The sequence below is a fragment of the Mustela putorius genome, unplaced genomic scaffold (assembly GCF_011764305.1).
Source record: "Mustela putorius furo isolate JIRA1106 unplaced genomic scaffold, ASM1176430v1.1 tig00000785_pilon_pilon_pilon, whole genome shotgun sequence".
NCBI lineage: Eukaryota > Metazoa > Chordata > Mammalia > Carnivora > Mustelidae > Mustela > Mustela putorius.
In genome coordinates, this window is record NW_025421480.1 from 3,780,770 (window position 1) to 3,807,258 (window position 26,489).

A 26,489-nucleotide genomic window follows, 5' to 3' on the forward strand; every position below is an offset into this window, starting at 1 on the left:
TCCCTTCAGCCCGCCAACCCCCAGACTTTTAATTCAGTTTAAAACCACATATATCGGATTTCTTTCCTCTGTCCTCAGGCACCAACATTTATATTGCCAACCCACGAACAGACACTTCTCCGATTCAAGGATATTATATACATACGCGCGCGCGCACACACACACACACACCCCAAACTGAATGGAGAATAAAGTGTAACTCATAGTTTGAGTTACACTGCTAGCAGGTAAATAATAAATAAAACCATGACAGCCTATTGTCTTTATTATCAAAGTTTATTGTCGGGGTCAATTTCTACCTACTGGGAAGTACATCTATGTCTCAATATGTGCTATAGTAGTTCTAGGGTAATAGCCGTTCTGCAAAATAGTTGTACTGGGACTCCGTTAAGCATAGATCATAATTAAGTCAGTGGAAGAATGAGCCCAGAAAAACCCTGACAGTAGAGCCATTACTCTAGGAAAGTTCCAGTGCTATGCAACCTGTAAGGCATCATCTATCAGCTGATGATGAGACTCAAGAAGGTGTTGGTGGAATGAAATAGGAGTTGAACCCATTTTCTGCTCTTCTCTGTAAGAAAACTATGGCTCCAAAGCAGGAACCCAAAATTAGGTCTTATAAAATCATTTAAGCTCCTGAAACAAGTAAAACAGAACATAAAGAGGAAGGGCCAGGAACCAGGACAGTAGAGGATAAATTAAGTCGAAGTGGAGGGGATGGAAACTTCTGGAATGATAAGTAGCTGGATCTGGATGCCATTGAAGATAACAAGGAATTCAGTACAGGTGAAAGCAAATGGGGAGAAACAATTCACATACCGAAAGTTACTCAGTTACCAGAAACTAAGTGAAATATCCCCCCGTGCCCTTGGAGGAAAACTGGTTTTAAAAAATACGAGAAAGGCGAATCACTAATAGGAAAATGAGTACCTGAGTAGAAATAGGTGTTTCAAGATGCCCAGAACAGTATAATAGATAAATGAGCTGAGTCTACAGGGAGGAAAAGTGGTTATGGTAGTCTATTATTCAGAGCTGACATTGGAATGACATTGCTAGCAATGGCTTTGTCTATAAGGTCCTGGCATGTTTTCTGTAGCACAGAGAGCTTGGAAGGAATGTTTTTGTAACAGCTTACGTGGGAATGCAAATTACTGTAATAATGTAAAAATTCAAAGACCTCCCATCTATTCCTGCGGGATAGAAGGAGATTAGAAGTCTTGAAACAGCTGTGGCTAAAGGCCCATGTCCTCTCATACCCCCGTGATAAAAATATTAAAGAAGTCAACAAAACAAGTATCAGATGAGTCAAGGAGCCTCGTACCATGTAGACAGCAGATAATTTACGGTGACTTCGTCTTCAGGCAGCCGAGAAACACAAGAGCTTGTGTACCAAGTGCTGCCCTATCATCAAGTCTAACGACACAGTGGGGCCATTAAAGAGGATCCTAAAAAATTCTAGCTGCCAATCAGATTGGGAAGATAAATAAAACAGCACAGTTTATTCTAACCTGTATCTTCCTGGAACCTAGTTTGTCTTTAGAAAAGCCATCTGCTGGCGCCAGGCCAGCGTATCTGGATTTTGTTATCATTAGTATCTCCTTTTTCCAAAAGAGGAAATCTGTGAGGGGCAGGGATACATAAAGGAGTCATTTCCACAAAACCTTCTCTGCAGTCTTGACCTGTGTGGATACAGGTTAGAAGCATTTTTAAAGGCAAAAGAAAACACTGACTTGAGGTTTGCTCCACAGAAAGGACAGACACCAGCAGAGTTGGGCCCATCTGAGTCTCTTGTTGGTGTTGAATAAATGGTCTCTTCTCCAGGAAATACCTTTGTTCCTTCATATTTACAGGTTTTGTTTTGTTTTTTGTTTTTTTTGATGGACACATGGATTAGTCTCTTTAAAAAAAAAAAAAAGAGAGAGAGAGACAGAAGCCATTTCTTCTCTAATCATCGTCTCTGCTGAAATCAAGGGTCCCAGACACCTTTTCTGACACTTTGTGGATGGGGAGCGGGGCTGGGCTATGTCACAGGATAGGGTACACAGGCTGCTGTCCAGAGCCCTGTGGCCTTTTGCTGCACCCTGTGCATCCACACTGAGGAATATTCTCGAGGATTCTCCTCCTCACCTGTTTCAAATAGTTCCATTTGCTGGCAAACAGAACCTCAGTGTGAAATAACCCTTGGATTTTAGAAATCGTATACATTTTAACGAACATAATTATTCCATTAGTCAGATTTCCGAACAGATGAGGAAAGGGCAATTTTATGCCCATCTGTCCCCTCCTAAATCTCCTGTTTACTGACATCCCTAACTACTTCCCTCACGTCTTCCGTTCACCAGACGGCAGACACCGTACAGAGGGCTGCTGGCGGTCCCGCCGGGCAAGAAGTCACGAATGATAGCAGGCGTACACGCCTACCTTCCCAGCTGCAGCCTAGCCCTGTCTCCTCCCTTTCCTCTTCTGGTAGCAAGAGCTTAGGAAATTTAAAAAATGCCTAAAAGGGGAAAAAAAGCTAAGATGAGAAAAGAATGAAAACCCATAAGCCCAAGTGTGATTTGTATAGTGGTTAGCAGAAAAGGGGGGCAAAGTTCGCGGAGGGAAAGGGAAGGGGACACGAGGCGGGGGAAAGCAGTTTCGGAGATTCGAATGCAACAGTAAGAACCCCTCCCGGGCCCACGGTCACCGAGGGTCTCAGCACCGCCCTGGCGTCCAGCAGCATGAGTACACTTGGGTTTGGGGGCAGGGCGGAGACGGAGTCGCTCCTGGACTTCGGGCCGCAAGACTTGTCAGCATTTGCTTCGAGAAAAAAGCAAGGAGGACGGAACCAGGTAGTTGCGCTACAGAAGGACCAAGACCCTCAAAATAGTTTTAGGTCGACGGTGAAAGCAGGGATGATCTTTCATACTGAACTGTGTCTCTGCAAACAAATGAACTGACCATTAGGCACATGAAAGCAAGAGGGTAAAATGAATCTGTCCCTGGTGGGCTGGTCCCTCATCTCGAGCTGTGTAGGTGGCGGGGGGTGGGGGTGGGGGGTGGAGGCTCCCCTCCACTGGTTCACTTTGGTGAACCGTCACCGGTGTCATCTGTCAGTCCCACCCCCCGCCTCCTCTTAAAGCTGCTCCCCTTCTATATTCAACTCTGAAAATTCCAGGCCTATTGTCCTAGTCCTTGGACTTTACTCACTGTAGTCCTAGATATGTGCCCTGTTTTCTTTTTTTGGTGCAAAGATTCAATTTAGAAATTTCTCCCTTCAGACGTCAGTGGACTACAAGAAATTACTGCAACTGCTCCCTCCATCCACGTGAAGGTCACTAGGAGACGAAGATGACCTTCGAAAACACCTCTGAATTCCTAGGGAAAAGCAAGCCTAAGCTACCGTTCTCACGCCCCAGTGGGCTTCTGCGGACCACTCCGGGACGGAGAGCCGAGGCCCACAGCACCCTGCTCTCCCCCATGACGGCCCTACAGGCCCCAGAAAGGGAGCACAGTCGCTCCAAGGGCATCAGATAACATAACCCGGCCCTAAATGCTCCACATGATTTATAAGGGAAAGAAGAAAAGTTGGCTTCAGGACAAAACTTTTTGCTTGAATGAGCAACGTCAGACTATATCCTTCCAGGCCCAAACAATTCGCGCAGGACGGCGCTCAGAGGAAATATTCTGGTAGCTGACTCTGTTCATTTTAGGTACGGTACAAGCGCTTCCGGTCCAACACCCACAGATAAGCCAGGCAACCGCAGGCTGATGTCAGGGAGAAGCCCGTGGCCCGGTGTCGGTGGCGCCCTGACCCCAGGCTAGAGAGCTCTTGGAACAGGAGACAGTAGCGGCAAGAGGAGGGGTGTCTGGGGAACCCGAAGAGGCTGTCACTGGAGGCGCCAAGTGGTCCTCGGGGCCCCCCATTACCTGGGCTCTCCCCTCAGGTCAGTTGCCCTCCGCTGCCGCCTCCGCCTCGCATTCCTTGGGCGCCTCCCCGCCTCCTGGAAGCTCGCTCTCGATCTCCCACAGGACGTCATCTTCGTCTTCCAAGTTGCTGGAGATGTGGCACTTCCTGAAGCCCTGGACGATGGACTCACTGGAGATGCTGTTCCAGGCGACCATGACCCACTCCAGGAAGAGACCCAGGGGCGGCTTCTTGGCGTTGCCCGTGGGGCTGAGCGCCAGGTTGCCGGCCAGCAGCCAGTTGGAGTACTGGGCCCGGACGCTGTCGTTGAGCGGCTTGTAGACCACCACGTCCAGCACCTGCAGCTGCGAGGTCAGGCCGCCGGGGATGATCACCATGTCGGTGTTCATGCTCTCCATGGAGCTCTTGACCGAGTCGGTGGCGTGGCCGCGGAAGCCGTTGACGATGAGCATCCCGCGCTGCTTGGGCGCCGCGCCCGTCCGCCGCCGCCACACCACCTCCAGCCAGTCCTGCATCAGGTCCTCCGTCATCCAGCCGTAGCGGTGGCAGCGGATTTCCATCCCGCTCGGGAACTTGCCGGGCGGGATGTACGTGCCCCGCAGGATGATGTAGGGCGGCAGCTTCCGCCCGTCCGCCAAGACCCCCAGCATGGCCGTGATCTTGAGCTTCTCCCTGCCGGGCGTCTTGACCAGCACCGGCTTCTCGCCCTGGTTGTCCACCGTGACGCGCGACGGCACCTCGAGGCAGATGGGCGTCTCGTCGGCGTTGCCCATCTGGGCCACCTGGTAGTCATGCGCCCTGCGCAGCGCCAGCACGCTCCGCTGGTAGGTGACGAGCTTCTCCGTCAGGTCCTCGGGCAGCTGCTGCGGCACCGGCACCTTGTGTCGCAGGGACAGGTCGTACCGCCGCATCATGCGCCGGCACCAGCCCAGGCTGGCCTTGAAGCCCTTCTCCGGAATGTTCATCTCCTGCGCGATCTCCAGGGCCTTCAGCTGCATCGCCTCGCGGGTGATGGGGTCGCCCTTGGCCTGCATGTACCTGACGTACTCGGCCACTCGCTGGTCTACCAGGGCGAAGCGGCCGTTCTTGGGGCCGCGGAAGGCGCGGCGCATGGCGTGCGCGTTCTGCAGCTGCGGCTTCACCTTGCGCCAGTCGCGGACGTTCTTCTCCAGCACCCCGAACTGCTTGGCGGCCTGGCAGTTGTTGGTGCTCTCGGCGAACTCCACCACCATGAGCTTGAAGCCCGCGTCGTAGCTGCGCCGCATGCCCCGGCTGAACTGGAACTTGCCGGCGAGGTCGTCCGCCGAGAGCTCGCAGCCCGGGAAGCCCATGGCCATGTAGAAGGGGTAGCCCTCGCTCCACTCGGGCAGCTCCGTGAGGTCGCGGGGCAGCCGCAGGCCCAGCCCGTCCAGGGGCTGGGGCTGGGGAAACTGCGAGGCGGCGCTCACGGGACCTGCCCAGTCCGCGGCCTTGACCTCCGACTCCTCGGGTTCTGCGGACAAACGGGGAGGGGCGGAGAGCACAGCACTTAGCGGGACCTCCGGCCTATCCCCGGCATGGGGTCGATGCCGGGAAGGTCTTAGCCTGAGGGTCACCCGAGCAGTAACTCTAAAACAGACAGCATCCCTAAGCCCTTCCTCATCTGCCAATTCCCGGACGACCAGAAGCGAATACATCCAGGTCGGTGGGCTCGAAAGGGCCAGAGTCGGGAACTGAATACAGGTACCCAACGTGGGTCACGCCATTAGCTGTTTTGTGGGCCATGTTTGGGTCCAAATACTTTTTTGTTTCTGAAAAACCGAATATAACCCACACACCATAATACAATACAGAATTTAGATGCATCATGGTCCGATTCACACCCCTTAAACCAAGAAAACCTACAGCAAAACCATACTTAGCACAGTTAAGCCTCTAAGGCAGAAAACTAGTTCCTTCCCACCAACGTCAGAACTGGGTTTCACTGTATGTGTCTATTTAGAAGGTGGTCACAGAAACCAAATAGTGCTTGGGAAAATTATCCTTTCTCACCAAAACTCAGATGCCACCTGTTGCAAGACACACCATTAAAAAGGGGGGAAAATGCCATTAATTCTAACAGGCGTTCTTAATTTCAGAGATATTAACAAAGTGGCGGCAGAGGAATGTCTTAGAATCAATGAACTATGGCATTTTAGACTCTTAGCTAGAGAGAGAAGGTGAGTAAAACCACTGGCTGCTCGAAACCTGTCTTTACCAACTACTACCCTCCTAGCTACGGCGCCTGACGAAGGACCGTGAGCGTCTCAGACACACTTGCTCACATATGTACTGCATCTGCTCCCGCTTTTCCTACCCAAGGTGGAATGGACCAGAAACCAGGGGAGGTTAACGCTGGCCACGTGCTTTGTGACATTATCCTCCTTGGTCTTCAGAGGTACGTGCTGCACTGCCGAGGGGACCTCCTTCACCCAGGACGTGCTCTGGGCCACACGCCAGAAGCTTCTAGGTGCTTCCTGCACGCTGCACACTGCCATTGTTACCCACAGTGCACAGAGGAAGAAACGGAGGCTCAGAGAGGTGAATGAAGTGGCCTAAGGTCACGCAGCACTGGCAAGAAGATTCTAAAATCCCAAAGCCCATCATCTTCCTGCCTCATAACCCTGCCTTACTCTCAAACACCCACACCACGTATATGGAAAGAAACTCCAGCTTCACCGTGTTCCCACTGGACGGACGCTGGAGTGCTTTAGCTGTACCTGCCAAAGGTCCTCCTTGGAGCTGCCACTCGTCAGAATTCTGAGACTCCTCGTCCCCTTCCAACCGAGTGATCATGTCTGGCTTAGGGAATGGGAATTCTGTTTACAGGAAATAAAACAGGCAACAGCTGTGTGTTACTGTCTCACAGCACCGCCGAAACAAGTATTTTATAATACTTGAGGAATACCCTCCCGTGCACAAGCCGTTCTCGATGTGGAAATGTACAAAAGATGGGGGAAAGGGGCTCAGGGGTATTTAAAGAAAAGATGTGATAGGAAGTATGTCTGTCCAAGGGAACTGATGGATCTCTGCTGGCGAGGGCTGGTCCCAGCAACAACAACAAAACGAACCGCGTGGAGTGGGGAAGTGGGCGGACGAACATTCTGGAACATATATGCGTGGACTAGGCAATGTCCCCAGCTGGCTCCGTTCTTATTACATGGCTTATGAATGCTGGAGGGAAGGAGTCTTTGGGGGCACGTTCCCAAGGGGCTGAGGCCTGACGGGGCAGTAAGGAGACCAGCCTTCCCTCCTAAGGAATCTATGAAACACAGGCCCAGACCTGTGCTGACATTTCCGAGGTCTGGTCTTGTCTTTTTTTTTTTTTTTTTTTTTTAAGTTTTAGTTATTTATTTGAGAGACAGAGCGCATGTGCACGTGGTACATGGTACAGGGGCAGAGGGCCAGGGAGAGAAAGAGACAGAGGCAGACAGAGAGAGAGAGAAAACTAAGCAGGTACCGCACTGAGCACAGAGCCTGATGCGGGGCTCTGATCTCACGAGCCTGAGAGCATGCCCTGAGCTGAAATCAAGAGTTGATGCTTAACCGACCGAGCTGCCCAGAGGCCCCAGGTTATGACGTTTTAATGTGAATGCCTGGGTTGAATAAGCAGAGTCCGGAGAGCCGGCACAAGTTGCTGGGTAGGACGACACAATATTTATGTCCTGCCTACATCAAAAACCAGAAATTAAATGGGCAGAGGCACTGAGGAGACAGAGTCCACGTTCAGGAGAAAGGGCTGTCGGACACACCAGAGAAGAGACATGGGAACAACTCTCTGGGCTCCGAGCTTCCAGGAGACAAAGGAAAACAAAGCTTTACCCAGGGACAGGACAGTTTCATAATTCATCCTCATGACTTCCCGGTAGAGGGCCTTCTGTTGCTCGGTCAAAACTTCCCACTCCTCATCGGAAAAATATATGGCCACCTCATCGAATAGGGCGGGCACCTGAAACAGGGAACAGGCCTTTCTCAACAACTAATAGGCACATGCAGATACAGACTCACATACCTTCATTTCACAGGGGAGGGGCCGTGACCTGTGGGACATGCTCTGTCCACACTTGCTAGGCTACTAGAGGCAAAACAAGCACACGGCCCAGGTCTCATGGGCCCTGCCGAGTGTCTACTACTGCCTCGGTCCACAGATCAGGAGAGCAGCACCTCGAGAAGAAAAGCTTCCCAGCACTGATCACCAGATCACCAGGCTGGGACACATGCGGCAGGGACAGCTGATCCCAGCTCAGCCCCCACTGCAGGCCCCGGAGCAACTGCCCCAAACCCCCTGAGTCAACCCCGCACCCATGCAACAGGCCCAGCCAGCCCCTGCCTTCCTGGAGTCGGCAGATCCCTGGCCCAGGGTTGGAGTGTGGACGTGTTCCTGCGCCCCGTTCTCCTTTCCAGGGGCACCAGCCCTACCATTTGACTCAGAACCCAAAGCCCAGGAGGAGCCAGTGAGCGAGAAGGCCTCATTTGGCCTTTTCTAATCTCCAAGAGCACGAGGAGGAGGCAAGAAGAGCTAATTAGAGCTTAAATTTATGTAATGAGATACTGGAGCAAACTGGTTTGCTTTCATGCCTAGACCTTCCGCAGAAAGCCCTAAGGACGGAGAAGGCTGCTCTACTCCTCTCGCACTGCCCCCGCCCCAGCGGTGGGAATGGGCACTGGCCCCCAAGGGCAGCCGGGCCGCCGACCCAGCGGCCTCTCGTCCACTCAGCTGTGCGCTCTTCTTTTTATCGTGCTGTGCCTTTCAGCCACTCAAAGTCCTACTCTGAAGTTCATCATGTCAGCGGTAAAGAAATCACTGGGTTTCAGGCTGGTTCCTTTGTATTGTGGCTTTCAAAGCTATTCCCCAAGGCTGAGTCCAGAGCTTGAGTGATTATGAGACCGTTTTTCATCAGCTTAGAAAATTAGTGTCTGCACAGCCTGTAGCTTCTTTGGGTGTCCAGCCCTCAGTCACTTGGACACTGGCATTTCTCCTTACTCCCAAAGTCCACGTCCCCCCTTCCCACTCCCAGGGCACCCTCTATGTAGGGAGCACTTCCTAGGACAGGCCCTGTAACTGCTTCATCTGTTTTCTCCAACAACCCCATTTAATCCGGGAGGAAATGGGTTCAGAGAGGCCCTGTTGTCAGTCACAGTCACACAGCCAATGAACGGCAGCACTAGGTCTGGACCGAGCACTCTCTGGGTTCCAGGCTCCAGACCCTACAAAGCAAAGTGGCCTCCCCGGTGACCAGCTCTCCACTCTGTTCCACCTCCGCGCACAGCGGGACTCCATGCCTGCAGGTCCCAAGCAAAACACACCCTGACCTTTCAGGTCCCTGCACGTGGCTCTCCCCCCGCCCCCGGGCTCCGAGGTCTTCCCCACTCCCGGCCTGGCTAACACCCAAGCAAGCCCGCCCTGCCCCAGGCTGTGTGTCCACCTACACGTTCCCGTGGCGCTCTGAGCTCAACAGCAGGGCGGCCCTCATCACAACGCAGAGTTCTTCCGGGTCCCGTGTCCGCTTCTCCCGCTGGAACACAAGTTCGCTCAGCGCAAACCTATGCCCAGCCCATCTCCCCACACTTAGGACACTTCTTGTAGATCGCAATCACTGAACAATGTGTTTGTGATTTAAGCAAACAATATCCGATTTTCCCTTCTCTTGTTCCACTCAGAACGGCTTCAAAGAATTATGAAATGTTGTCTGTCACAAAACCTAGCCTCCTCTTTGAAGTACGCGTGAAATACTAGAAGGGAAAAGGGCTCGGATCGCTGGGTCTTCCTCGGGCTTCATCGGTCTGGAAAGCCAGGCAGCCGGGACTTTCCCACCCCGCCCCTTCCCATTCCCCAGGCTTCGGGACAACTCTCTCTTTGGCCTCTTCTCTCCCTAGGAAATTCCAGATCTAGGCCATACCTATTTATAGTCCTCCTCCCTGTGCTGATGAAACGGGACACAGGACTGGCTAAGCCTGTCATTTCGGAGGGTCTAGCGATACTCACAAAGGTAACCTGTCCCCGGCCTGGTAAGAACATCAGGAGCCCTGAAGCCCCGAGAAGGTAGCTGGAGGCTGGCTGGGGCCAGATTCATGTCCTCATACAACTGATGCCCAGAGGCTCTTCAAACAAGCCCACATTATGCTCCAGAGACACACAGTACCGTGGCTGGACAGTCCCTTCACAGCGAGCCTCTGTGAGAACGGGGCGAGCCTTCAGCCAGGCCCCGTGGCGCAGCCTCCCTTCTCCCCAGAGGCTTTTCATCGGGCTGAGCACAGCAGAAGGTAAACAGGGCCGGCCCTGGGCAACACTCAGAAATCAGGCAGCCTGTGTCCAACGCCCAGACACCCTTTCCGGCCTCCCAGGTAGGGACCCTCAATCCCTGTCCCCTTCCCTCTCCTCAGAACAGCAGGACACCTCAGACACGTTCTCTCCTTCGGCTGTGTGCGGCCCTGCTCTGCCGGCAAGCTGGCGTCCAGTGCCCCTCCAGGGGTCACCGTCAGGCAGCACGGAGACGCCACACAGCCTCGCTGAGGACGCGGCAGAACCACGCAGCGAAGGTGGCAGGGAGCTCAGGGCCAAGGGCTGTGACCGGTGCACAGGGAGAGGGTCTGCTGGACACCGGGCACCAGGGGCAGTCCCTCTTACACGTTTAAGTATCTTATGGAATCCTTTACATAACATAAAGAAATGGGACCCACTACCCTACCTTTATGGTGAGGAAGCAGCTGCTCTGTACCTGGCTGGCAGTCACCAAGTTAGAGTCTGATCCCAAAGCCCAGGCTTCTCAGCAGGCCACTGAGTCGCGGGAGCTGCTCCCAACTCTGCCCACAAGCTTTCCTCTTGGGGCTCCTGCTCGGGCCTCCTTGTGTCTGGAGTGCAGGCCTCCTCCCTTTCCTTGGCCACTGCCACTCAATTCATGAAAGATTTTTTCCTTTTCTCTCCTTGAAACTCCAAGTCTCCTATGAAATGTTATCCTAATACATAGCACAGGTCTTACATCGGAAAGGCTTTTATTGATCGCCCTAACCCCACTCTCTACAACCCAACTACCTATCTAAGGAAGATTCATTTCCTTTCTCTCCCTCGTTTAATACCCTAACGCCAGGTTGTCAGCCTCAGCACTGATGGATGACGGGGGGCTGTCCTGCACACTATAGGTGTTCAGCAGTGTCCCTGGTCTCTCCCTAGCAGCTGACCCAAGTCACGAGAGCCCAAAATGTCTTCCAATATTGCCAGATGTCCCCAGGAGGGGGCAGGTCTGGGAGTCAAGCTACCCACTGCTCAAGAAGGCATGCCTGCCTTCTGCTGAGAGCCTCTTGAGTTCTCCAGCCCGAGTGAGGCCCCATCCACGCTACCTAGATGTTCTGGGTTGGCCGATTAAGCCTTAAAGCCCAAGGATTCTCCTGCCTTGAGGTCTCACTCCAGGCTAGATGGGACTGACTCCTGTCCTCCCAAGTCTCCCCGGCCATGGGGGAGCAGAACCAGGGAGGAGGCTGGGACAGGCAGAGAGAACACCACAAAAAGACAAGGGCAGTGCGGCCTAGACAGCCAGACAATGAGCCCAGGGCCTGGTGCTGTATTGTTTTTCTTTTCTTTTTTGATTGAGGTATAACGTACACACAACAAAACGCACTACTTTTAAGGGTCCAGCTCAAGAGGCATTTTTAAGACCAAATACCAGTGCACATGTGTATCCCTGGGGCAGAGTAGATAACCCCTCTGCTCCCCAGTTCTCCTGTGTGGGAGAGGAGCCAAACTGGACATTTGGGAGGACTAGGATTCTAGGAATACAGATCTCTTACTGGAAACAAAGAATATAGTGGCTACTGATAACGTTGACATATAAAACTAAGCAGGGAAAAGGAATGTCAATTTGTTGCATGTTTAAGATTTTCACCGTTTGTGCCCAAACGGCATGATGTCTAGTATGTACTGTGAATAACCACACCCAAGCATAACAATAAACACCCATTACACCTACATTTCCCCCCTGAAATGTCCAGAAGCTCCCATGGCACAAGGCCACAGACGCGCTGCGCCACAACTGAGACCTGCCACAGGCGGGCCGGCTGGGGTTAGGATGGACTGTGCTGCATTCACTTTTTTCTAAATTCACTCTAATTCTACCACACTCTTCTGGAAATGCAGCTCCCCTGTGCATGCTATCACGAGCGGCGGTCACAGAGAACCAACTGGCCTCCCGTCCCGAAGCTCTCTGCATGTCAGCTCAACATCCCAAGTCTTGTTTCAAAGGGGTCCCTTCCACCAGCAGCAGACTCTCTCCTTCCCAAACTCAGTCAGGTTCCTTGAGCCCTCTTCTCCGCCAGGCCACCATGCGGGCTCCCCAGCCTGCCCAGCCCGGCCTTTAGCAAGAATCCCCCTATTCTTGATATCTCCCCTGAGTAACTTTCCGTCCACTGACCCCTCCGCTCTGGCTCCTTGGCTAGAAATCCCCGCTGGTCTCACTGTATTCCGTGTTGAGCCCCAGCTCTCTTTCCTACTGCAACAGTCTTGACACCTATCGCAATAGTCCTGAATAGCCTTCTTTATCATCTTCACAAGCGTCAGGATAATTTTTTTCTTTACCAGAGATCAGCAAGCCCGGCAGTTCAGTAGCTGGTTTGCACCATGCCTGGCACTGAGCAGGATACAGGGGACTCAGGGGGAACAGCAGAGAGATCAGCTCTCTGCCTCTTGGATTTCCAATCCGAATGATGATAAGAGACCATTCCTATAACCGGCTCTTCCATTCTCCACAGTGCCTTTTAAAGCCACAGGACTGTTTTCTCAGGAATGCAAACATACCGGGCTGGGCTGGGCTATTTTTACTTCCTATGCCTGCCTTAGGAGGAGACTTAAAACAAGCCTGGCTCCCAGGCCTGCTTCTCTCCTCCCAGCTGTGCGGACCCCACACCTTCTCACTTACCCATCCACCCTCGGAGCAGATCCGGACTTTCTGCATATCTGTGGGGCCATCCTCCAGGTCCCGGCTCTGAATCTCTTCTTCCTCTTCTTCTTCTTTTAGGGTCAGATTGAGAGTGTAGGCTGTGGACTCCATGTCTGCAAGATTCAGTTGAGAAAAATCAAGGCGCTGGTGTGAACTCTTCAAAACCCAGGATGGGGGTGGCTTAGTGTGCACAAACCTCTCAGCCCCGAGCCCTGTTCAGGCTGGAGGGAGGGAAGGAATGGAGTCAGGCCTGGAGAGGAAGGGATTTAGGAAAAGCACCAGGAAGCTGGAAGGTGACATATTTAATTATGAGAAGAGGGGCTGCAGGCAGATAGCACAGCCGACTGCCTTCAGATAGTTAAAAAAGCTACCTGTGGAAGAGACCAGACTGGTTCTGTAGAGACCCAGGGGCAGAACAGGCCGGTGGGTAAACATTCCTGGAAGAGGTTTTTCAAGAGTGCTGTGAACGACAGAACTTTCTCACAGCCGGCGCCGCTCAGACATGAAATCAGTGGCAGGAAAGGGGACACCCACCAAGGTGTCTGGATCCAGATAGGACACTTCCTCAACCAGGTGCGTCTACGGGCCAGATTAGCATCAGGAGGGTTGGTGGGCCCGGGATACCCATCACCTGGGCTTTCCAAAGCCAAAGATTCTGCCGTGAGCTGGTGCAGAAAACAGTCATTCTGCCCGAGACTCAGTGACACGTAGCGCGGTGTGTGCCTGGATCCCCAAGAAGGTGCAGCTTATCTGCGACCCCGCCCCCCCCCCGCCCCCCAGGGAAATGCCTCTGGGCCGCAAACACTCTCGGGCCAGAACAGCAGGCCAGTACAAAGGGCCGCGCTCCTGCCCTCTAGGGGCGCGGGCAATTGCTAGGTGTGAGTGAGCGTGCATCCTGGGGGCCGCAGCCAACCCGGCTTCCAAAGAAAAGAGGCCTCCAGAGTTCCAAGTGTGCTTTTTCGAGATTTCCAAACAGGACGGGCGAACGCGACGGGTCTGGGGCAAGCGGACCGGGTTTCAGGTCTCCGGAGCTGGGGCCCGAACTTGGCCGCGGCCTCCCCCGCCCGCTCCTGGGCAAGAGGTGGGGGCAGAGGTGACACCGCCCGGCAGCGGCGGTGTCCCCCTCGCGAGGCGCCCGCGGCCGGGGCCGCCGCCCACCCGCCCACGGCCCCCGCGCCCCGCCCGCGGCCGCCGCGCCCCCGGGCGCGCTCGGATTTCTCCAGCCATCTTGTCCCATTTCCCTTTCTCCCGGGTCCCGCGCCGGGAGCGCCCCCGCCGCCCCCGCCTCCCGCCGCGGCCCAGCCCTCCTCCCCGCCCGGGCCCCCTCCCCGCCCTGGCGCACCTGCCGGGCGCCGGGAGCCGGCGCCGCCTGCCACCCGGGCGGGCCCGCAACAAAGACGGTGGCGGCCGCCGCCGCTGCAGCCTCGCGCCCCCGCCGCCGCCGCCGCCGCCGAGCCGCCCCGGAGTCGCGGGAAGGGCCCCGCCACCCCGGGCCTCCCGCCCGCCCGCCGCCCGCGCGCACTCACCGGGCGGCCGGGGCGCGGGGCCGCGGCCGCGGGGGGAGACGCCGAGGGCTCCGGCCCCGCTGTCACAGCGCCATCCCCGCCGCCTCTCCGGCTTCCCGTGCGAGCGGCCCCCTCGGGAGGGAGCGGGGAGGACACGTGGTGGGAGGAGGAGGGTCCGGCCGCGAGCTGAGGGTGTTGGGAGCGAGGGGAGGAGCGCGGCTGATGTCAGCGGCCGCGGCGGCGCGGGGGGACGGCGCCCGCGGCCGCTCCGGACCCTCCTCCCCGCGCAGCTTCCGGCCGCTCGGCGCGTCGCGGAGCTCCGGGCCGAGCGCCAGACCCTCGCCGCATCTCCCGCGGACCGGCCTGCGCCGCCGCGCCCGCCGCGCTCTCGGTTCCCCCCGCCCCCACCCCCACCCCGCGCGCCGTCGGCTTCCGCGCGCCGTCGGCTTCCGCGCGCCGTGTGCGCCCTCGGCGGCGGGAGGCCGCGGGGCCCGGGCTTCTGCTCTCGCCGGCTGAGAGGCGCCCGCCGGGTCCTCCGGGGCTGCGGGAGCGCCCGAGGCGCCGGCGCCGAGCTTCCCGGGGGGCCTCGGGAAGGGCGGACCCGCGAGGGGTGGGGCGGCCGAGAGGGGGTCGGGGCCTTCGGGGAAGCCCGGCGGGCCGCGGGCCGCGGGCCGGCGCGGGTGCGGAGCTCCGGGGCCGCCGGGAAGGAACTTCCTGAGGCGCCGCCGTCGGCCGCCCGCGTGGGGCGGTGCAGGAGGCCGCCGGGGAGGCGGTGCCGCGGGGCGCCCGACGACCGCGCTGTGGCCGAGGAGCGCGCGAGCCCCGGAGCCCGTCCCGCTCCGGAAAAAGACTCGGGGTCTGGGTTTTTGTTGGGGGGTCGTGAAAGAAAACAGTTATCCCGGCGCGTGTGGTAAGACGGACAGGAGGGCTTTCTTCAGAAATACGAAGCCGGCGTGGAGACGACCACGCGGGGGGCGAGACGGGCTCGACTCGGAAGCGGCAGAGACGAGCTGGGGCCGCGGGGCCCGCGGGCGGCGTGGGGCGTCGGGCTGGAAGCTCGCGGGAGCGGCGGTCGGTCGGGACGAGGCTTCGGGAGGACGTCCCGGCGGGGGTCTGCGTGGACGGACGCCGCGCGGCTCTCCGGCTGTGGGGGGAGGGGCACGGGGGCCGCCCGAGGCGGAGGCCTGGTGGAGGGGGCGGCTCCGTGCGACCAACATTTGGTCAGGGAGGGTTTCCTCAGACTTGGCAGACTGTGCCTGTGATCTAAGCAGCCGCTGGGAAAATCTCTCTCCCCCGGTTTTTGCGGCCATTTCTATGGACTTCGACGTGAAGGTCACTCCTCTGTGCCGTGCGGGGACCGGCTGCGTGGAGCTGTGCGGGTCTTACACGGCCTGACATACGATATGAGAAACGTCTAACGGACGGACAAAGAACATGACTCAAATGTCCGGAGAGAAGAGGATGTTAGCACTTCTTGTTTGTTTTCATGAACAGCTACTTTTATTTGTGAATTTTTATTACTTTTTACTTAATTCAATTTACTTAACATATCGGGTGTTGGTTTCAAGGGTAGAATTTAGGGGTTCATCAGTTGTATGTAAGACTCAGTGCTCATTACTTGGGGCGCCCTCCTGAATGCCGGTCACCCAGTGACCCTGCTCCTGCCCTACCCCTCCGGCAAAATTCCGCTTGTTTCCTAGAGTGAAGAGTCCCTTATGGTTTGCCTCCCTGTTATGACAGTGCTTTCTGTGTGTGACGTTAGCATTTTTAGAGCAGGAGTGATGTCTTAGCTCAAGTTGATTGACATTTCCATCTTCACCTTACTGAGGAAGGACTACTTTAAAGGGAAAAGTGGAGAATGTCAGGAAGGAGGATACTAGGGCATCGTTGGCAATAAGCATCCCTTGCTTACAAAAAAAAAAAAAAGTATTAACATGGGTTATGAGGTAACCGAAGAGGAATATTATGTTAGGGTTTTAGAGGCTGAGAGCCCTGAAGTTCATATGCAGCTTTGATTGGGTTTTTCCTGGGAAGAGGTCGACCCAATGGGTCACCATTATTTAAAAAAAAAAAAAAAAATTAAGAGAAAGAGAGAGACTATAAACTGGGGGAGGGGCAGAGGGAGATGGAGAGGGAGAAGCACGCTCCCTACTGAGCAGGGAGTCTGATGCTGATGCCACTAGGCTTGATCGCAGGACTCTGGGATCATGACCTAAGCCAAAGGCTTAACCAACGGAGCCATCCAGGAGCCCCAACCCCCCTGAATTCTTGACTTGGAACCCACGGCCGGTGATCTCAGTTACTGTCATGGGGCCCCCACCTTAGTACAAGTCCGTAATTGCTAACGAAACTTTCTCACAGGAACAAAGTGCTGGGGTGGGCACAATACAGGGCCGGCATTCGTATTTAAGTGGCTTGTAAGTCAGGCTGCTTGTATCTGCCTGTGTTTCCTCATCTTCAGAAAGAGGGAATTGGACCGGCCAGATAGTGTCAGAGCTTCCCCACAGTTCTATCACTCAGCAGTTCCGTTCCTGTTAAGACTTGATCTTAGTCTGCATGAGGAGTGACTGAAGCCTGTTTTCGAGACAGTGCATGGCTTTAATGATCAATAGAATGGGTTTCTATTAGTAGGTACTTAAATGTGAGCAGAGCACCTATGAAGTTAAAGTGATGGTTCTTTAATTATGCTATTGGTTTGACTTCATATTTCCTCCATTTATTGTGGTACATAAGTCAGGGATTCTACAGAGCCCGAATCCCGCAAAATATTCATAGTGTCTCCTGGTGTATAAACATTTCTTCTTCTTCTTCTTCTTTTTTTTTTTTTATAAGATTTTATTTAGTTATTTGACAGAGAGCACAAGCAGGGAGAGCGGAAGAGGGAGAGGCAGGCTCCCAGCTGAACAGGGAGCCCAATGCGGGACTTGATTCCGGGACCCCGAGATCATGACCTGAGCTGAAGGCCATCGCTTAACAAACTGAGCTGCGTGGGTGCCCTGAATACACACTTCTGACCTTCAGTAGAGGCCCCATGGACCTTAGGTAAGCATAGCTACTAGCCTCCTATGGCTGCATTTCTCAGGGACTGCAGTAGATTGAATTAATTCATCTCCATATGATACCTGGTAAGCCTCATGTGTGCAGAGTGGACCTTGATGCCCTTTACTCAGCCTGGCCATATGACATGCTTTGGCCAGTTGAATGTGACTACAGGTAAGCCTGAGCATAGATACTGAAAGGTCTCACATGCTTCCACTTGCACCTCGGGGAGCTTTTGTCCTCTACCATGACAAAACCATTCCTAAGTAGTCACTTAGTCATGGCTCTCACCTAGTCACCTAGGCTCTGGAATGAGACCTTTTCTACACAGCCATCCAATGAAGATGTGAGATTCTTGTTTTGTTTTAAATGATCAAGTCCTGAGGTGGCTTGTTTATGTACGATTTTTATGGTGATAGCTAATTGAGACAGTGTCAGTGGGCAACCTTGGACTTAAGAGTTCCCAGCATTGGCCTTCACAGGCTGCTCTGAGGCATGGGAAAGGAGAATTGCCATTTCACGGTGGAAATCTTCATCTGTTGGACATGGAAATGCTAGATTGGGAGGGAAGAACCAAATTGCTGGGAGGGGGAAGTCACTGCCAACTTGATCTTTCTTTTCCCTGGGGTTCTGGAACCTCAAAAGATAAGATACCACCTAAACTTTAGATATTTCCCAGCAGAGCCTCAAAATAGTACTGAGAGATCTTGATAAATGGTCAGGGAAACCCTGATTTGGACAATTCCTGAAAGGGCTTAGAAAGTTCCTGGAGAAAAAGCATGTGGTTAAAGCACCTCACAGGGTTAAGGAGCACTCAGAGGTTTCTCTAGAAAAAGGAGAAAGAGAATTGTAATAACTAGTATAGTACTAGCTGCTGTAACAAACAGATCCCAAAGGTATAAATGCACAAACAATAGAAATCTAATCTTTTTATTTAACAGCTCTTTGTGGGTATTCCTGGTTTACAGGTGACTTTCTTCCATGCTGCAATTTAGGGACCCAGGTTCCTTCCATCTTGTGGCTCAGTCACACCCTTGGGACCTTGTGGTTTTCTTCATCCACCAGAGTGAAGGGGAAAGAAAATGGAGAAGGCACACCCTTTTCTTGGCCTTAAAGTGACACACATGGCTTTTGCTTACATCCTATTTGTTAGAATCAGTTACATGGTGACATTTACATGAGAAGGGACAGAGAGACAGAGCACGTCAACTCGACACATGAATAGGAGAGCTTAGATTTTTGTCTTCACCACAGGGATGCTTTTTCTTCAGCCACTTGAAATACTTCACTCCACTTTCTTCTTGTTGACAAGGTTTCTGGAAAGAAGTGCAATGTAATTCTTATCCTTGTTTCTCTGTAGGAAAGTTGTCTTTATTCCTCTGGCTTCTTTCAAGATTTATTGTTTGTTTTTGATCTTATGGAGCTTGATAGGATATTCCTGGGCATAGATTTTTATTTTTTTCCCCCTGGGTGGAAAATTTTTTGAGATTTGGGAATCTGTCATTAATTTGGGGGGAAATTCTAAGCTATTATTACTTCAGTATTTCTTCTGTTCTATTCTCTCTTTTGGTTGTTCCATTATGGGTGTATTACACCTTCTGTAATTTTCTCATGGTTCTGTGTTTGTTTTCCTGGTTTTTTTCCTCTTTATATTTTAATCTGGGAAGTTTTACTGACATATCTTCAAGTTCATTGATTCTTTCCTTGGCTGTGTCCAATCTACTGATGAGCCCACCAGAAAAAATCTTCACTTCTCTTGCAGTGTTTTTGACACAGAATTTCCTTCTGATTCTTTCTTAGCATTTCGTCTCTTTGTTGACATTACCCATCTGTTCTTGCATATTATACGCCTTTTCCATTAAGGCCCTCAACATAATAATTACAGTTATTTTAGCTTCCCATTTTGATAATTCCAAAATCTCTGCCGTATCTGAGTCTGACTCTAATACTTATTTTGCCTTCAAATTGGGCTCTTTGACTTTTATCATAACTTATAATCTTTGTTGGAAGCCAAACATAAGCTACTGGGTAAAAGGAATGTTTTTAGGGCTAGGAATTGGGCTGTGTTTACTCTTTGCTGAAGGTGAAGCTAAAATTTTTTCCAGTGTCTTTGGATTTCCCTAGAGACTCTTAAAGTCCGAGGCTTGCAGTTCTTTTAGCTCCAAGTCTCTATTACTATACAATATATATTATTATGGCGTACTATTGATAGAAGAGGACTATCCTATAATCTATGATTAGGTCTCAATGTTCTAGTGAATCTGTGTCTCTGATTCTCAGCTTCCTCCTCCTTCCCCTTTAAATGGGATAGAAAGAGGGGGCCAGAATTGGGTATTTCCCCTTCCCCAGGTCAGTTAGGTTCTGGGAAACCAAATTTGCTTAAGCTCTGGTAGACAGTTTCCCATGAAGGCAGACCTTTTTCAAGGAGAACAGAGCACCCTGAGCCTATTTTTAAATGGTTACTTTCCCCCTGCCCCTGCAGAATGTACAGGAGAATTTTTCTTCCATATTCACCCTGAGGACTTGGTGGTGCTACTGCACGTAAAACTCAGTAGAGTTTGTGGGGGATGGGGGCAAGGGGGGGCGGGGTTGCACATGTTTGTCTCTCAAGCTAGACTAGGCTCGGTGTCTAGTAATCAGTCAGTTGTCCTATATGTTTTCCTACCAGGCTCCAGCTGCAGCTTCTGCTCCTGGTAAAATACGATTCTTTTTATGTGCTAGACTCTCCAATTTTTTGTGTGACAATGTTTCCTGTAACTTCAATTTCCTAACATATCTAAGACTTGAGGATTTCCAGCGTTTTTGGGGGGGGGGGGAGCTTTTTTCTTTTTGTGAGGATAGAAATGATGACTTCCAAGCTTTTTACATGTCAGACCAGCCAGAGAGTTTTTAAACAGAATTGGGAATAAGACTCCAGAAACTTCCTACTTTAACTTCCTTCTAGGGCTGGCCCAGGTCAAGAGCTCGTTTTCATTTACCCTAGTTGTGGGGATAGCTCAGTAGTACCCATTCACACTGGTTCTTCCTAATCTCTCAGCTTATTGTCATGCCTAAAACCCACTCTCTGCTTTCTTTCTTTTTTTTTTTTTTAAACTGAAAATAACTTTATTTCTCCTTTGTTATCAAGTGAAATTCTACAAATCCAATTAGATGTATAACAAACTCCGTGGTTCACATTTCTTAAGCACTTCCATCTCTTTGTGTTACACCAATGTAATTTCATTTTTTTCTTCCTATTAGTTTCAGAGGTAGAATTTAGTGATTCATCAGTTGCAAATAACACCCACTGCTCATTACAAAGAGACCCTCTTTAATACCCATAACCCAGTTATCCCTTCCTCCCACCTACATCATCTCTGGAAACCCTCAGTTTGTTTCCTAGAGTTCAGAGTCTCTCTCTCTCTCTCTTTTTAAAGATTTTATTTATTTATTTGAGAGAGAGAGAGAGAGCACATGAGAGGAGAAATACCATATGATCTTACTCCTATGTAGAATTTAAGAACTAGATGGATGAACATAAGGGAAAGAAAGGGAAAATAAAATAAGATAAAAACAGAAAAGAAGGCAAACCATAAGAGACTCTGAACCTGGGCACCTGGGTGGCTTAGTTGGTTAGGCAACTGCCTTCGGCTCAGGTCATGATCTTGGAGTCTCAGGATCAAGTCCCACATTGGGCTCCCTGATCCGCAGGGAGTCCGCTTTTCCTGCAGACCTTTCTCCTCTCATGTTCTGTTTTGAATGAAAAATCTTGCCGCATGCTTTTATGTTGGTTTGACCAACATAAAATGACCCAAAAGATGATTCATAGGACGTTTATTTCTCTATAACTTTTGTAGGGCAACCATTAACATCCACTTTAAAGTGTTTCATGGCCAAAATGATTTTACCATGCTTGAGATTTAGAACTTTAAGGATCCCATCAGGCATGTACTGAAACTACCTAAAATGTAAGAAAAGCACAAGAAACATATGATCCTCTCAATAGATGCAGAAAATGCATTTCACAAAACACAGTGTCTTCTCTTGATTAAAACTCCACAGTGTAGGGATAGCGGGAACATACCTCAATATCATAACAGCCATCTATGAAAAGCTCACAGCAAATATCATTGTCAACAGGGAAAAATTGAGAGCTTTTCCCCTGAGGTCAGGAATGCTGTAGGGATGTCGACTATCACCACCATTGTTCAATACACTACTGGAAGTCCTAGCTGCAGCAATCAGACTGCAAAAGGAATAAAAGGTATCCAAATTGGCAAAGAGGTCAAAATTTCACTCTTGCAGATGACATGATACTTTATGTTGACTTGTCATTCAAAACAGAACAAAACTCCTCTCTATATCATGTCTCCCACCATGTACATTTTCTTTGCTCTCTTGCCACAAAATTCTTTGAGTTGCCTATTCTCACCATCTCCTGTGTCTCTCTCCTTCTTCCTTTTGAACACTCTCTAGTCATGTTTTCTCCCTGACAATAGAACTTGCAAGGTCATCAGCAGTACTGCTAGATGAATGACCTGTGCTGCTAAATGCTGCTAATTTAATGACCAATATTAGCCAGCATCTTAGATACCTCCGGTAGAATGTCCCATTACTGCCCTCCGTGCCGCACTAAGAGATGGTTCTCGGGAATCACCCACGGGTCCCCTTCCACATCAGCTCTGGACTTGGACATGGGGCTTATTTGACCAACAGGCCATGAGCAAGTCTGAAGCAAGCAGAGGGTTGACAAGCACCTGTGTACTGACACTTGCTCTCTTGGAGCCCAGCTGTGAAGGAAACAAGCCCGTGCTGTCCTGCTAGAGGGACAACGTGGAGGAAAATCAGGGTACAGAGCCCAAACTGGCCACAAGATCTGTAGATGAGGCCATCAGAAAAGGGCCAGCTCCCAGCCAAACTGTTGTATGACTGCAGCTGCTTACGAGACCCCAAGGAAGGCCATCAGATGTGCTGCCTGGGAGTGGCATTGACGTCATAAGGAAAGTGCCATATACTTATCGCAATGAATCAACTCTGTGTAGAAATCATCTTTCAACTAACAGCTCTCAGGAAGACAGAGGCGTTTTCAAACGTAGCATAAGGAAAATGCTATTTACTTAATTCAGTGAAACCATGTGAGTTGATAGCATCTTTCAACTAACATCTTCATCATGAACTTAGAAGCACTTTTATTTTTATTTATTTATTTTTAAAGACAATGATAGCTGGAGGCTTCAATACCCCACTCTCAATGATGGACAGAAGAACACCACACAGAAGATAAGAATAGAAACAGATACATGAAAAGATGCTCAGCATCACTCATCATCAGGGAAATACGGATCAAAACCATGAGACGCCGCCTCCTGCCTGTCAGCGTGGCTGGAATTAACAACACAAGAAACAACAGGTGCTGGTGAGGATGCAGAGAAAGGGGAACCCTCGTGTGCTATTTGTGGATGCAGACTGGTACAGCCACTCTGAACAGTTTGGAAGTTCCTCAAAAAGTTAAAAAATAGAGGTACCCTATGACTCAGCAATTGCACTATGAGGTGTTCACCCAAAGAATATAAAAATAAAAATGTGAAGGGATCCATGCACTCCAATGTTTATAGCAACATTATCAACAATAGCCAAACTATGGAAAGAGGTGAAATGTCCGTCAACTGATGAACTGATTAAGAAGATTGGTAGATAGGGGTGCCTGGGTGGCTCAGTGGGTTAAAGCCTCTGCCTTCGGTTCAGATCATGATCTCAGGGTCCTGGGATCAAGCCCCACATTGGGCTCTCTGCTCAGGAGGGAGCCTGCTTCTCCCTCTCTCTTTGCCTGCCTCTCTGCTTACTTGTGATCTCTCTCTGTGTCAAATAAATAAATAAAAATCTTAAAAAAAAAAAAAAGTTGTCATATGTATATATACAATATAACATTGCTCAGCCATCAAAAAAAGAACGAAATCTTGCCATTTGCAACAACGTGGGTAGAACTAGAGGGTATTATGCTAAGTGGAAATAAACCAGTCAGAAAAAGACAAATACCATACTATTTCACTCATGTGGAACTTAAGAAACAAAACAGATGAACATAGAAGAAGAAAAAATAGAAACAAAACGTGAGGGAGACTCTTAACTATAGGGAACAAACTGAGGGTTGCTGGAAAGGTCATGGGTGGGCTGAAGAACTAAGTGGGGGATGGGTATTTGAGAGAACACTTAGGATGAGCCCTGGTGTTACTTGTAAGGGATTAACAACTAAATTCTACTCCTGAAACTAATATTACACTATATTTAGACCAACTAGAATTTAAATAAAAAATTGAAACATGAAAAATTACATAAAATAAATAAGGAATAGAAGGCTTGAACAATACAAGAAAACAGCTAGATCTAAGAAACGCTTCAGAACACTCTACCCAAGAACAAGATAATACACATTCTTCTCAAATGAACACAGGGAATTCTCCAGGATATACCAGAGGTCAGGTCAAAAATAGTCTCAAAGATTAAAAGATCTCTTATTACGATAGGATGAAGTTAGAAGTCAATAACAAAGAAAATGAGAATTCCCAAAGTTGTGGGAATTAAGTAACACACTCTTAAACAACCTTCAGGCCAAAGAAACCAATGACAAGAGAAATCAGAAAATACTGAGAGATGAATGAAAATGGAAACACAACATACAATGGTGGTGAGATGTAGTGAAAGTAGTGTGAAGAGGGAAATATTTAAACGAAATAAGCTCTCAAATCAACAGCCTAAATTTACAACTTAAGAAACTAGAAAAAAGATTCCTTAAACCCAATGTGAACAGAAGAAGGAAATAATGAAGATAAAGTCAAGATAAATAAAACAGAATGGATAAACATTAGAGAAAAACAACAAAACCCAAAGTTGGTTTTTCAAAAAAATTAATAAAGTTGACAAACCTTTAGCTAAGTTAATGGAAGAAAAAAAAGAACATTCAAATTATTAAAACCAGAAATGAAAGAGATCTTACCATTAATCGTACAGAAATGAAAAGGGTTATAAGGCAGTAATGTAATCTGCCAACGGATCAGATAACCTGGGTAAACCAGGCAAATCCTACAAGTAGAAACCTTACAAAGACTGAATGACAAAGTCTGATCAGACCCATAACTAGTAAGGAGATTGAATAAGTAACCAAAACCTCCCAGCAAAGAAAATCCCTGAATCTGTTGGCTTCACAATGCGAATTCTGCCTGATATTTAGAGATGAACTGACTCCATTTGTTTTCAAATTCTTCCCAAAAAATCAAGAAGGATATACTTCCTAACTCACTCTGTGGGTCCAGCATTGATCCTGATACCAAAGCTAGACAGAGATACCACAAGAAACAAAACTACAGACCAATATCCCTTAAAAAATTGATGCAAAAATCCTCAATATATATTGGATCCTTGTCATATGGGGTGAAATTCACCATAGAAAGGAAAGCCAGACCGAGGCTCCAAAGTGTACCCCTGACCCAGAGAGTGAATGTTGCATCAAGGGAAACGGCAGAGTTGAGTGCCACCCTCAGGGGTGTAAAGAATTCAGGGATAGCATCCCCATCCCCAGTCTGGTCCCCTCGGGACACAGAGGGATCCTGGAGGATGGCCAGGCTAGGAGGCTGCCAGTTCCAGATTTCCGGCCCAAACAGACCAGCACCTGTTTTGGTATATGTGAGGGAAAATAAAATAATAATATTTTGTAATATGTGAAAATTATGTGAAATTCAAATTCCAACATTTTTGAAGAAAGCTTCGTCAGAACACGGGGTGGGGGGGCACTTGGTCCTTTATGTATTGTCTGGCCGCTTTGGTCCATTACAAATCACAGCGACCTTGTTATCAGGCCACCGTGTTGCAAGTGCACTTACCACGACAGGGGTGTTGAAAGAATAGCTACATGTTCATTGCCAGACTAGGCAGTTATCCCGATATTCTCAATTCACTAGAAAGCAATGATCAGGAAAACCGGAAAATTTAAGTGGGACCATCTCAACAGAGCCAATTTTCTTCATAAAAATAAAAAGGGAAAAAGAGGTGCAACCAAAGTAAACAGGCAAGTGACTCCTTTGTCGGCTAAAAGAGGAAAGCCATGTACTTGAGAGTGAGTTAATCCAACCATGTTTGGTCGCAGCAGCTGAAGAGATGTGTTCAGAGAACACAAACTTGCTGGAGACTATTAGCTTTGTTGCTTGATAAAGGGAGGACTTGGGGAGCAACCTCGGAAGTTTAATTTCTACACTTGTCCAGCAGAGGGCAGCTTCACACCACAGAGCCAAAACCTTCACCTGCAGGAAAAGGATTTAGAAGGTCGGAAACGCGGATGTGTGCTCCTTGCCCAAGATTTAATAACCAACATATGAGCTTATTTAATCTTCACGAAGCCTCTACAAGAGAGGTGTCGGTTTCATCCTTATTTTACAAATAAGAAGGCTGAAACTCAGAGTGGGTAAGTGACTTTTACAAGGTCACATAGCTACCAAGTCCAAGCCCTTTGTCTGATTCCAGGACCTGTGCTTTTGGTTAAGTAAATAATTACGAAGGGCTTGCTCTTTGCCAAGCATAACCCGTGCACTTTACATATCTTTTTTTTTTAAAGATTTTTATTTATTTATTTGATAGACAAAGATCACAAGCAGGCAGAGAGGCAGGGGGAAGCAGGCTCCCCACTGAGCAGAGAGCCCGATGCGGGGGCTCGATCCCAGGACCCCGAGATCATGACCTGAGCCGAAGGCAGAGGCTTAAACCACTGAGCCACCCAGGCGCCCCCCACTTTACATATCTTAACTTCCTTCATCCTTACCAGTCCCAGGATTTAGGTGCTGTTAACAGTATCCCCGTTTTCCATACAGGGGAACAAAGGTACAGAGACATTAGCAATTTTCCCAAGGTAATTCTGCTCATGAGCGCCAGACCTGGGGTCTCTCCAGCTGTCTGGCTCAAGCTCCTGAAGCCCTTCACAGCCCTGACCCCTGCCTTCTGCTGATGAGCTCATCGGTATGATAGGCCTGGGCTTCTCAGAGTGGAAGTTAATATCATCTGGGAATTTTCTAGAATTGCAATATTGAGGCCACACCCCAGACCTCCTGAATCTGAAATTCCGTG

At 50.2% G+C, this 26,489-nt stretch overlaps 1 protein-coding gene across 7 annotated transcripts; it reads right to left on the reverse strand.

Annotated features, from left to right (window-relative positions):
- Positions 1-257: 257 nt before the first annotated feature.
- On the reverse strand, positions 258-14,521 carry POGK (pogo transposable element derived with KRAB domain). 7 transcript variants are annotated; one of them, XM_045084635.1, is made up of 6 exons: positions 14,382-14,515; positions 12,835-12,968; positions 7,748-7,874; positions 6,646-6,744; positions 3,910-5,399; positions 258-2,149 (listed from the first exon to the last, which is right to left on the reverse strand). In XM_045084635.1, the coding sequence occupies exons 2-5, from the start codon at positions 12,964-12,966 to the stop codon at positions 3,928-3,930; spliced, it is 1,830 nt and encodes a 609-aa protein (XP_044940570.1). In that variant the 5' UTR covers positions 12,967-12,968; positions 14,382-14,515; the 3' UTR covers positions 258-2,149; positions 3,910-3,927. The 7 variants fall into 7 exon arrangements, with proteins under 7 accessions (XP_044940570.1, XP_044940569.1, XP_044940568.1 ...); XM_045084634.1 differs by having other exon boundaries at positions 258-2,920; XM_045084633.1 differs by having other exon boundaries at positions 258-5,399.
- Between the last annotated feature and the right edge of the window lie 11,968 nt (positions 14,522-26,489).

Bases quoted from the DNA above. Each gene is read 5' to 3' on its own strand.
- POGK (XM_004756745.3), bottom strand. From the start codon at position 13,290: ATGTTTACCCACCGGCCTGTTCTGCCCCTGGGTCTCTACAGAACCAGT. The intron at 6,745-7,747 runs GTAAAGCTTTGT...TCCTGTAAACAG, and splicing joins TGAAACTGTCCTGTCCCTGG to AATTCCCATTCCCTAAGCCA. The intron at 5,400-6,645 runs GTACAGCTAAAG...GTTTGTCCGCAG, and splicing joins CCAAGGAGGACCTTTGGCAG to AACCCGAGGAGTCGGAGGTC.